Consider the following 12,436-nt stretch of genomic DNA (forward strand, 5'->3'; position numbering starts at 1 on the left):
GCACTCATCCATGGGGAGTGGACAAAAAGCCACTTGAAACCCTGCTGTGATAGAAGAGGGACAGCAGCCTACCCAGATTACTTGATACAATGTGAGCAAATCCAGAGAGAAATGTATAGCAAATCAGGTTCCATACATTGGTAGTTTGTACACATACTGATTCTCATTCCTTTGAACAGAGTCTTTCTCTTCCAGAAATGATTTTAAGGAAATATTTAAAGTGTATCTCCTGAAAATTTCAAATAAGTCAACAGAGGAAAAGATTGACTTTAAGTCTGCATCTAATAAGCAACTGAGAATTGTGTTCATCTGGGCTGTGCACAGGCTGACACAGCAGCCTTAGGAAAAGGGCAAATATGGCCAGGGCTTTCTTTTAAATACACTGCAAAAACCCTGCCTGCTGCAGGGATGGAAGTGTTCAAAAGCAACAGTGACAATCTACATTACCAGCAGCTTCATCAGAAGTTCATGTGCCCAGGTGCCCTGTCTCCACAGATGTTTTGCTCTCATTTTGAGCTGAAAATGTAACATTTTGTTGAAAAAGGCTTTCAGATCTTGTTAAAAATAGCCTAATAGTAGCTTTGGATTTGACTGACAAGCTAGTTGTTACTGTGCCATTTTCACTGTAATAGTCTAGTAATTTTGACCCAAAGAAACAATGATCTCATTCCTTGGGAGGGAGGACAGAGTGACAAAATCTGGAGGTCCTGTGACGACACTGAATCTCTTTGTTGTCAAAGCAAGCTATGAAATCATCTGCTTTCCTGCCAAATCCCACTGGGGAGTAAGCAGTGTCCTTCACAGTACACACATTTTGCAGAAGATGAGGGCACAGAAGAACCATGTTCCTGCCCCATAGGAGGTGTTCTGCCCCACACCCTGTGACTTCTGGAATTGATGCAAGTGTGTTTTCCCACCTCTGTCAACAACCACAGCACTAAAGCGGTCAGAAGCTTTCTAAGGTTCTTTATATACTGTGACTTCATCAAAAATTCTGCTGGTGTAGCATCACCAATGTGTTTCAGTTATTTTGGGAATGGGGGAGAATGTGATCTCTGCATCTCTTTTCTCAGTCAGGCTCCACTGCCAACCAGGTGGTCTGTACTTGTTGGAATTCTCAATCTTTGTTTGTGTTTGCTAGAAGTCTTTGGTTGTGAGCTACATGGGGGATGAAAGGAAGTGAGAGGAAAATTTTAATAAAACTTTTTTTTGTCATTCATTTGGAACTTTTCTGTTCCTGCTGAGCACTACATTGTTAAGATGAACATTTCTGTCTTTAGAGAGCCCTTCCTCTGTTACCTCTAAAGAAAACTGGAGAACAAAAGGATGCTTTAAAAAAATTGATAATGTGTAGCTGATGTTTCCATTCAAGTTCAGCTTGCCTTACATGGAAAAGGAGTTGAACCAAAAGGCTTCTTACAACCATTTCTGCTGGTTTCCAAATAAGTAGCTACCGTGATTATCCTAAAAACTGAAGTATTTGAAAAACACATTTCTAATAGAAATCCTAGTTTTACTATTTCTTTGCAATATGACAACAAATCTGTGTCCTTTTTCCCAAAGTATACCCTAGTTTGCAAAATAGCAAAATTACTAAACAGGGGTTTTGAAACTTCCTCTGCAGCTACATACTTTTTTTCCTGGAGCAGTTGTACTGGGCTGTTGTGACCCGAATGTTCTGTGGGCAAAGCTTATGTGTAAGAAGTCAAAGGTGTTTTGTGTTATCCAAGTGATCTCAGTGACTGCACCTGTCTAGTGGAGTGCAATTTAAAACAGATTTAAACTTCAATGAGGTTTGCAGAAGAAGGCATGTTTGCAAAGTATCAGAAGGGATGTGGCACAGCATGAACAAGAGAAAAAACATATACCGCTTCCATAAAAAACGCTACTGTCTGCAGCTGATGAGCAAATTCTTTTGTATTTCTGCCATCAAGGATTGCAGAAGAAACCCACTGGAATATGCAAACCTGTACAGGCCTGAGCATATAACTGACAGAGATGAAGGAAAACCCTTACAGGAGTATGTCACGTAATCAAATTTTCCTCACTTGCCTTTTACTGAAGGTTCAGCTCTAGACAAGAGCAAGAAATAAAAGCATTACTTTGCTTTCCTCTGAGGTCTGGTTTTCACAGAATAAACCTTCAAGTTCTGTAGGTGCAAGGTATTAGCTTCTGCACATACAGAACTTTAGACAACATAAATGCTAGTGATTTTTACAGTTTTCTTCTGTTCCATATAAAGGTTTTAACTTTAAATGCAAATCAGAAAAAAAACCCATGTCAAACCACAAACAAAAACCTTCCTTGAGACAGAAAAACAAGTGTTCCTTATTATTCATGTATTTTTGCATGATTTCAGGTAGCAGAATCACTGTCTTCATACGTCCACCAGCACTTCTTCAAAAATGTTGTTCAGAAGGATCTTTGCCTTCCATGATGCAAACAACTGCTATCCCTTGTGTGTCAGACCACAGACCCTTCCAAAACTCCATGGGTAGATTTGGAGAGAGCATGATAATTAAGCAGTTATTGAAATCAGCTATTTACACTTGAATATTTTTGAGCAATGTACACCTCTCTTCACTCAAGTTTCTGTTACTACAGCAAGTGCGCTGACACTGCAGCGGTTTTGTTTTGTTTTTTTTCAGCAGTGCTCCTCCCAGCGCTGTTTGCACTAATAAAGTAGTGTAAACAGCGAAGCTGTTGTTAAGGGGTATTTCTCCCTTTCGCTAGTCCTGTACAGCAGGCTCGTGCGATGCAAATGACAGTAAAAAAGCGGAGAGGAGCAGCAGCGAAGGACAGGTGAGTGTGGCTCAGCGCGTCCCTGCACCGAGACGCCCGGGACGACGCCGGGCCAGCGCTACATCACTGCTGAGAATTTGGGGGGAGCTGCCCGACCACTGTGGACTGTTCCTTGTCACCCAGGAGGCTATGGAGAAAGCCGGTATCTTTTAACTCTTCCTCATACAGGCGATGAAGCAATTTCTGGAAAAAGAAAGAAAAATCCAAAAACCCACGAACAAGAAAACAAAACAAACGTGCCTCAACCTCAGGGAGGGGGCAGAGCCGCGCACAGCGCCGTGGCAGCGGAGGGGAGTCCCGTGCGCTGGCTGGAACGGGGCAAGAGGAGCCGAGACACGCGGGCTCGGCTGGGCTCCCCGCTGCGCTCCGGCTTCCGCGGCGGGGCGGCGCGGCGGCAGGGGCGGGGGGTGGCGGCGCCGCGCTCCTCACCGCAGGGCGGCCGCGGCGGTGCCCCCGGCGCGGCGGGGGCGGCCGCGGGGGCGGCGGGGCCCGCGGCCCGCGCCGGCGGCAGCTCAGCGCCGGGCAGCCGCCGCCGCTCTGCGGGCCCCGCCGCCGCCCGGCTCCCTGCGCTCACTTTTATATTTGCGCGCCCTTTCCCTGCTCGGTGACGTGTCCCGCCGCGCGCCCAACCCGCGGCGCGCTCTGGTCAGGACAATGGGAGCGCCTGGGCCAATCGGCGCGGCGCTCGGCTTGGCGGCGGCCAATGGGCGCGGGGCTGTGCAGAGAGTAATGTTACCAGCGCCGCGAGTGTGAGGAGGCTGCGTATCGATCCCGCGCTCAGCCATTGCGGTGCACCGGGCTGCACAGCGACCCAGCCAGCGCTGGGGCCGGGCGGGCGGCCGCGGGAGCGTCTCTGGGGCTCGGGGCCGAGCGAGGGCTGCGTGCCGACTCTGTCTGACACGGGTGAGTACGCGCCGGGGGCCGCTGGGCCGGCCGGGCGCGCTCGCCCGCTCGCCCGCCCGCTCGCAGCCGGGCGGTGAGCCGGCGGTGGCCGTCGTGCCGCCGCCGCTGCATGACCGCGGAGCGCGGGGCAGCGCCGGCTCGGACGCCCGTACACAAAGGCGAGCGGGGCTGTGCCCGGGAGACCCTTTCCCGGGCGGCGAGCCCCTCGGCCGGGGCGGGGCGGGGGCGGCGGGCGACTTCGAGAGAGCGGGGCGGCGAGAGGCAGGGAGCGAGGTGGGGAGGGAGAGGCGGGCGATGGGAGCCGGGCGAGCGGCCGGGGGTCGCCAGCCGCGGGGGGCGAGGGCCGCGCCGTCCCCCGCCGTAAGCCGCTTACACGGTACCTCGCCGTAGCCATCGCGGCGGCGGCGGGGCAGGCGGCGGGGCGGCCGCGGCTCCGGGCGGGCCGCGCCGCGCCGGCGGGGCGGTGGGGAGCGCGAGGAAGCGGGGCGCGGGCCGGGGCGCCGCTGGCCCCGCGGCCGCCCGGCTGTAACATGGCTGACGGCAGCCGCGAGCGAGAAAACAAGGCAAGCGGCGCGGAGCAGCAGAGGAGGCGCTCGGGCGGGCGGGGGCGCAGTTCGGGGGAACTTTTTTCTCCAGCAGCCTCCGCTCGCCCGGGCGCGGGGCCGGCAGCGCCGGGGCCGCACAGCTCGGCGGGGCGAGGGAGCGAGCGGGGGGTCCCCGCCGGGGCTCGTACCGCGCCGCCGGGGCTCGGGCAGGCACTGAGAGCGCGCTGGTCCCCCCCATCTTCTTCCCCCCCGCTCCCACCCACCTCCCCCCGTCTCCCGCCCGCCCTCCCTCGGCTGCAATGGCTGAGCGTGTGCGCCAGGGTAGCGGCGCGCTCACACAAAGGGAAGGGAGGAAGGAGCCATGTTCTCTGTGCGGCGGCGGCAGCGGGCGACGCCACAGCGGCCATTCCGCGCCGCCTGGGCTGCGCTGCCGCCGCCGCCCCCGCGGGCGGGGGTCGCCGCCCGGCCCCGCCGCGGCCCCTCTCGGCGGGGGTCCCGCCGCCCGGGCTGGCCGCCCCGCCCGGCCGCGGGGGGTGTGGTGGCGGCGGGGGGGTGGGGAGCGGCCGGCGCTGCTCCTCGGCGCACAAAATGGAAGGAGGCTCGGCGGCGGGTGACCTCCTCCGCCAGGAGCCTGCGCCATGGCGGCCGCTCCCGCCGACACCGCCGCTGCGGCGGCGCGGCCGGCAGGGAGGGAGGGAGCGCAGGCCGGGGCTGCCTCGCCTCATGGCGGCCGGAGCGGGCAGCGTCGGGCATGGGGACGCTCCCGCCGCCGCGGGGGGACGGGCGGCGGAGGGAGAACGCTTTGTCCCGCCGGGGCCGGGGGTCGCCGCCGGCGGGCAGCTGCACCCCCGTGGGTGTCTTGCTCCTGGGCATGTGCTCACCGTTGCGAGTCCTCGCCTGAACGTTGAATAAAACTTACACATGTTCTCCTAATAACGGGACTAGTTTTTTTTCTTTTATTTTTTTTTTCTTTTCCTTTTTTTTTTTTTTCCTTCCACCCCCAGCAGGTCTCTGGAGAGACTTCAGAAGTTTCCCTGTGCCCCCTCGCAGGGAGGTGTCCAAAATGGCGGGAAGGAGGAGGCTTTTAAACGCCAGCCCCGGGGTCGCGGTGCCGAGCCCTGCCCGGGCCGCCCCGTGGCCCCGCGGCCCCGGCCCGGCCGAGCCCCGCGCCCCGCCGCGCTGGGAGCGTCTGCATGGCGGGCAGGAGCGGCTCCTGCTTCTTCAGCCCTCTTGTTTACTTGGTAGAAACTTCAAACCGGACGTGTTTAGTCACAGAGCAGAAATCTGTTTCTGTCTATCCGCCAAACCGATAGGAAACACAGCTTCTGTGGCAATACGGGCAGGCACCGCCTGCCCTTTTTTTTTTTTCTTTCACGCTTTTTTTTTTTTTTTTTATCCTTCTTTTAATTTGTGCTGAAAAGCAGAGCTTGTCAGGGTGCAAGTGACTTTCCGGGGAGCTATGAAGAAATATTCCGAATGTCTGACTTGGGTGTGAAAGTCCCAGGAACGTATTTTCCAATCACTGAAAGTGTCAGATAGTGCTCTTGCTGAGCACAGCTCTGCTGGCTCTACGTAAATGTTGTGCTTCTCGCTGTGTAGGTTATATTTGACCAAGTGAGCTGTTTCATTTCTGTATTTCAAGGTATACCTGCAAAGAGCAAGCTTTTGCAGTACACATAAAGATTGGTCACAACATATGGTATAGAAAATAATAAAAAACATATTTTGTAAATAAGCACCCAGGGCCTACAGGGAAGAGGTAGAAGCATGGGCTGTAAAAAGAAAGAAATCAGTAATCCAGAAGGCCACTGAGACAGGATACTTGGGTACTTGTTCCCTCCTTTCAAAAGCATTTATTCTTCCCAAGCCTATGATTAATACACCAGTAATAATCATGGTATGCAGTCTCCACTGCAGTACTTGCCTTCAGATTGCTTGGAAGAACAGTTCTTGTTTGCAGGAGACCATAACTGCACATTTTGAAGGCCCTTTGAGATTTCAGGTTGCTTACATCCAGGTCACCTCAGAAAGGGATGACAGAAATCTTCAGTAAATTTTCCAGAAGATAATTTTTTTTCTCATTGATGGTTTCAGAATACTGCTCCAGCAGGTCCTGTTTGGCATGATCCTTGGTTGTGACTTGCTTCCTGCCTTGGTTTGTTGAAAGTACACATTTTAAAGGTGTCTCATTTGCTTAATTACAGAAAATCAGCAAAAATGGGTAAAGGTGATCCTAAGAAGCCGAGAGGTAAAATGTCTTCATACGCCTTCTTTGTGCAAACCTGTCGGGAGGAGCACAAGAAGAAACATCCAGATGCGTCAGTGAACTTCTCAGAGTTCTCAAAAAAATGCTCAGAACGATGGAAGGTAGGAATAGCTGCTTAAAAAATAAAAAAGCCACAAAATCTTAAATGACTTTTTTTGAAATACTATTCAAGATTGTAAATTATTTCTTTAGAAGCTCATGTTTTGGGTAAGTATGAAGTGTAGTTGTAAAGTGACTGGTAACTATCCATTGTCCTCCTCTTACATTTAGCTCCCCCAGCTGAAATTTTGGAATGGGCTTTGGTATGTTTTTGAATCTTAAAATACTGTTTTGATCCTTATGTATCCCTTCTAAGGTATTTTGTGATTCTAATTGCCTTCCAGACTATGTCTTCTAAGGAGAAAGGGAAGTTTGAAGATATGGCAAAGGCTGACAAGCTTCGTTATGAAAAAGAAATGAAAAACTATGTACCACCTAAGGGGGAAACAAAAAAGAAGTTCAAGGATCCAAATGCACCGAAGAGGCCTCCGTAAGTAGATTCCTAGCTCTAAGTGGTCTTTTTTGAGACCATCACACTCGTGTGTATCTATAAAATGGTAATTGTATCCAGGAGCTTCAGAAATACAAGACTATATGCTCTTCCTCACCAGTGGTGTAGAGACAGGTTGAAATTTTAGTTATGAATGCTAAGCTTTTATTTTCAGGTAGGCCATCTCTATCAAATTTGGAGTAATGGCAGCCTTTAAAAGTAGATGCAGAAATAGACTGTGTGTGATTCTGACTGATTTTTCTAATTTCTGTTAAGAGGGTAATTCCAGTGTAATATGGCAGTAAAGTACTGCAGGCCCTGCTCTCATCACCTGTTGACTTGAGCAGAATTTTTGGTTGGCAGTCAGTTTAAAATTGGAGGCTTTTGCACAGAACAGGTTTGAAGCATGATCTTCCTCAAAACCAGCTTGGAAAATTAAAACTTTAGCCACAACATAATGACGACTGGCTTCAAATTCATCTATTAGACACCAGTATTTTATTGTGTGTGTACGTGTATGTTTTAAACTGAGCTGATGCTGAAAGGGGCAGGGAAATTCCTTTACAAGCTAATGTTCTTATTTGGGCTGGTGCTGTGATCTGGAAATTCTACTTTTCTAACAAATACTGCAGCCCCCCACCTCTAACAGTTCTGACATAACATCTGCTACCTTAGTATCATTGACTTAGTTTAATTTCTAAGGCTTTTTTCTGTGTCTTAAAATCTGCCTATCTAGGGATCCTGCCAAAAATGGGACCAGATGTACAGCATTACTTAAGAGAAAAGGAAGTGGCTTGTTCAGTTCTGATACCTTCCATTGTAATCAATGTCTGTCTCACTTTTAGGTGCTTTTTCCAAAATGCTCTTAAGGAACAGTAGCAAAGGTCCCAAAAGTTGCTGCTGTAGCAAAGTCTATAATTTAAATAATCTTCTCTTATTTTTCCTCTGTAGTTCGGCTTTTTTCTTGTTTTGCTCCGAGTTTCGTCCAAAAATCAAAGGAGAACATCCCGGTCTGTCCATTGGAGATGTCGCAAAGAAACTGGGAGAGATGTGGAACAACACCGCTGCAGATGATAAACAGCCTTATGAAAAGAAGGCTGCCAAGCTGAAGGAGAAGTACGAAAAGGTAACACTGATATTTAGGGACATGCTTTGAGGAGGTCGAGCCTCAGTTTAGACACTCTTTTCTTTATTGTGTACCCTGGTACCTGATGTTGTAAATGATAATATGCTAATAACATAATTCATTAGAGTTGTTGGGAAGGGTTGTACCCTGGGGTAAACAGTTAATTGGCATAACACTAAATTTGAGTCCTTTACCTTGAACTATTTTCATTTGTCTGTAATTTTGAGCAATTACTGGTGCTTGAATAAGTACTGTGGGTTCTGTATGATTACTAAATCCATAGGTCACAGCAGAATTTGAGTTGAGTTGGTAGCAGTAAGTAATGCTGGTAAGGAATGAGCTGGTTCTCCCTAATTTTGGAGATACTGGTGAGCATCCTTGAATGTTAGGATAATTTATACACATAGCTGGGAAGATGACAAAACACAAAGGAGGTGCTAGTTTTAGGCATGTGGTTTTCCTGGACCTACTTTGTGTCCATGTCCTTTCTAGTAATGAATTTGGTTAATTATGCATATGAAACAGTTTGTCATACAATTTTTAAAATTATTAAGGCTAAACCCTGCCATCATAATTGGAGTTGTAGAATTCTGTCGTGCACACAGGACTGTGCTACACGTGGTTTTATTTCTAGAGGCAGATTCTCATCCCAATATATGGAAGCCAAGGGAAGAGGAGGGATGTATGTTGGCATCCCCTGACGATGCTTCATAAGGAGTCAGCAACCACGTATAGCTGGCATACAGCAGCTATGTCCATTGTATGCTGTCACCTTCCTCTGGGTATTTCTCCTGCTGGCAAACAAATCCAAGTTCAAAGTTTTTGCACTGTAGTGTGCAAGGTGGAACCTTGGAGCCCTGTTGATGTGCCAGAGAGGAGTTACAGATCTAGGAGCTTCCCCTCATGTACTTTCTGTACAGCTTCATAGTAATTGCTTGTACACGCAGCCAAGGCAACTCAGACATTTTTTAAATGATAGAATTATTTGCAGATATTATTTTAATTTTCAGTAGTAATGTCTTTATTTCTTAAGACTTATATGTGGAGTTTTAAGGGGTAGTAATCTTCACTATTTCAGTACTTGGCCTTTGACTTAGTGGGTATCATATCTTCTCAAAATTTCCTGCCACGTTTAAGAGAGTCCAAGAGACCAGTAAGATAAGTGGTGTAGTGTTTATTAGGTGGGGAATATTTGAAGATTTGGACCATCTGTGTGAATGTGTTTCTGTGTAGCTGGTGTGTGTAAGCTTTGTAGATCAATTCTCCCACCTAATGGTTTTACTATTTTGGCATGAAGTTGGGAAGTCTTAACTGCTTTTATGACTGTGCCTTCCAGGTACAGTTTTAACTTCCCTGTAACAGGAACTGAATTTTGTGCATTTCAAATGACTGGAATAAATTTACTGCATGCAGAAGGTGGCAGTGTCTACCCTTTAATCAAGTTCTTATACCTTTTATTTTGTAAACTTCTGTTAGGCAGAATTCAGTCTAACTGTTCTTTGCTGAGGCATAATATTGCAGCTGTTAGGCTGAGTTATTCTGATATGCTCCGGGTAGCTAATCCCAGGTTTGTGCCTCAAACGAGGGTTTTCCTGTGTGTTTCTGTAGGTATTGTAGAAGGTAGGGCTAGAAAGGGAACTTAAGAGGTCTCCCTACTTCATTTCCTTATGGGGTGGTGGGCTCAGCTGTGCCTTTACCATCAGAGGTAGCAGCTTTTCCAGCCTGTTCCCAGAAGCCAAACAATGGAGGTTCCTTAGCAGCTATAAGCAGTGTGCAGCAGCATGCTGGTGTCATTTCTGTTGTTAGAGGGTTCCCATTTCTTTGGCTTCAGTTCACCTCAGAGCTGAAGCCACAGCTCCTGGTCCTGCCCCAGTGGATATACAGAAAGGGCAGGTACCTGGGTGACTGCTTTCACAAGTGCTCTGTGGAGGTTGCTCAGACCTCTTGGCTGGTTAAATCTTTGAGAGATTGTTCCTGCTCTTCTTCTCCAAGGATATTGCTGCATACCGGGCCAAAGGGAAGGTTGACGGAGGCAAGAAAGTAGTTGCCAAGGCTGAGAAGAGCAAGAAGAAGAAGGAAGAGGAGGAGGATGAGGACGAAGATGAAGAGGATGAAGATGATGAAGAGGAAGAAGAAGAGGAGGATGAAGATGATGATGATGATGAATAAGTCTCTTTTAGAGCAATTTCTTTCTTGTCTATAAAGCATTTAACCCCCCTGTACACAACTCACTCCTTTTAAAGAAAAAAAATTGAAATGTAAGGCTGTGTAAGATTTGTTTTTAAACTGTACAGTGTCTCTTTTTTTGTATAGTTAACACACTACCGAATGTGTCTTTAGATAGCCCTGTCCTTAGTGGTATTTCAATGGCCACTAACCTTGCCTGGTACAGTGTGGGGGTTGTAAATTGGCATGGGAGTTAATAAAGCAGGTTCTTGTTGGTGCACAGCACAAATTTAGTTACATTTGGGGATGTAGTTCATTTCTCATCTTCAGTTGTCTCTGATGCATCATAAAAATAATTGTTGTTCTGTTAACCGAATACCACTCTGTAATTGCAAAAAGGAAGAAAAAAAGTTGCAGCTGTTTTGTTGACATTCTGAATGCTTCTAAGTAAATACAATTTTTTTTATTAGTATTGTTGTCCTTTTAATAGGTGCCCTTGAGAATCATACTTTTTCTTTTCTTTTTTTTTTTTTTTTTTTTTTTCTTTTGAGGGGAACTCATCTTTTGCTTTATTGAATGCCCGTATGGGATCACGGGAATATTACAGTTTTCATCTTTCATATAACCAGCTGATAAACAAAGCTTTGATCTGCATACCCTGCATTATCATGATAGGGTAAGAAAATAAATATATAGGCATATGATGAAAATCTTCCATAACTGGAAACAACAAAAATTCAATCTCAGCAAATGGATACTTGTTCGGATTTTTGTGAAATGTAATATTCTATTGCGTTGCATGAGTTTACCAGTCTTGGAGAGTTGAGAAGTATAGAGTTCAATTTTACAGAAACTAAATACTTTGGGGGGTGGGGAGGGAGGGAATGTTAAATTTTGTCCTAGAAGGACCCATAGGAAGAGTGTATGTCCATCTGGTGTAGAGAAATTTATACGTGTGACTCTGTTACCATGTAATGGAAGTTATATGTGTAAATCTCTGAACACCTGGGAGTGATGAGCGTACCTAAAATGTGTAAAGTTAAAAGCATGAAATGACCATATTATTTTTTGGTGACAGGTCAGGTGATGGCCATGGGCTTTATACCATGAGACTCCTGGTAGCGAAGGGCCCACAAGAAATGATTTTTCTTTCTAAGATTTCTATAAATGGTACCATTATTATTTGTTAAATCTATGTAAATTCATATTTGTATTCTTGAAATTCTAGTTTTAGCCCTTTAAACAAAGTTGTATATTGTCTCAAATTGAAAATGAGATAAGATGTATTTTTCCTGTTAGGTTTTATACCGCACTCTTGATGTTTGCCCATTTTTAAGTTAAATATAGTTGTATGGAAAAGTACATTTTATTAAATTTTGCATTAAAAAGTTAAATGTTTATGGTATACCAACAATGTCTAATTTGGTCAAATACAGTTCTCTTCCAAAACCAAAGCTAAGGGGTTTTTTTGCATATTTAGTAAAACTTCAAGTGCTGGCAGCTGTAACTATTTTCACATATACCTGCTTACCAGTTAGGGGGACAATTCGGCAATTTTGTGGTTACAAAATTATGGTTCTCTTAAGTGCCAGTGTTTAAAAACAAACAACAAAAAAAGCATTCTTGTAATTTTACACGCTTTTGTGATGGAGTATTGTTTTGTTATACAATTTTGACTTTCAGATTCTTATTTCAATTTGCATTTATGTATAACTTCAGGAGAAATATTGAACATCTGAAATCCTGGATGATACTAATAAACTAATAATTGCAGAGGTTTTAAATACTTAGTTAAATGGCTCACTTAATACTCTAAGGATTTGGGGCTTTTTGTGTGTGTTGGTGTTCTCAGATATGTACATCCCTGCTTTCTGTTTCAAGCAGAAGAATGATGCTGTTTGCAAGGTCTCAATATAGAAAGGGTAGGACAGACAGACTTTTTTGTCTCCTTAAACTGGATATTACACATTCAAATGCTCGTAACTGATGACAAATAAATTTTCTGTGCTGAAGGGTTTTTTTGTTTCCCCAGGTCATCAGAGGAAAGTAGACACATTTTTTGCTCTTGGAACAAGCATACTTAATGAGATCCCCATAAT

At 46.6% G+C, this 12,436-nt stretch overlaps 1 protein-coding gene across 1 annotated transcript; it reads left to right on the forward strand.

Moving 5' to 3' along the window:
* Nucleotides 1–3,520: 3,520 nt before the first annotated feature.
* Nucleotides 3,521–12,110, forward strand: HMGB1 (high mobility group box 1). The gene is made up of 5 exons (XM_021541963.3): nucleotides 3,521–3,705; nucleotides 6,455–6,617; nucleotides 6,900–7,045; nucleotides 7,997–8,171; nucleotides 10,164–12,110. Exons 2-5 carry the CDS (start codon nucleotides 6,468–6,470, stop codon nucleotides 10,338–10,340), a joined length of 648 nt encoding a protein of 215 aa, XP_021397638.1. The 5' UTR covers nucleotides 3,521–3,705; nucleotides 6,455–6,467; the 3' UTR covers nucleotides 10,341–12,110.
* The last annotated feature ends 326 nt before the right edge of the window (nucleotides 12,111–12,436 follow it).

The sequence above is a fragment of the Lonchura striata genome, chromosome 2, assembly GCF_046129695.1.
Source record: "Lonchura striata isolate bLonStr1 chromosome 2, bLonStr1.mat, whole genome shotgun sequence".
NCBI lineage: Eukaryota > Metazoa > Chordata > Aves > Passeriformes > Estrildidae > Lonchura > Lonchura striata.

What these genes read in the sequence shown, in the direction of transcription:
- HMGB1 (XM_021541963.3), top strand. Translation starts at nt 6,468, where the DNA reads ATGGGTAAAGGTGATCCTAAGAAGCCGAGAGGTAAAATGTCTTCATAC. An exon ending in AATGCACCGAAGAGGCCTCC is followed by an intron (nt 7,046 to 7,996) that starts GTAAGTAGATTC and finishes TTTCCTCTGTAG; the next exon opens with TTCGGCTTTTTTCTTGTTTT. An exon ending in TGAAGGAGAAGTACGAAAAG is followed by an intron (nt 8,172 to 10,163) that starts GTAACACTGATA and finishes TTCTTCTCCAAG; the next exon opens with GATATTGCTGCATACCGGGC.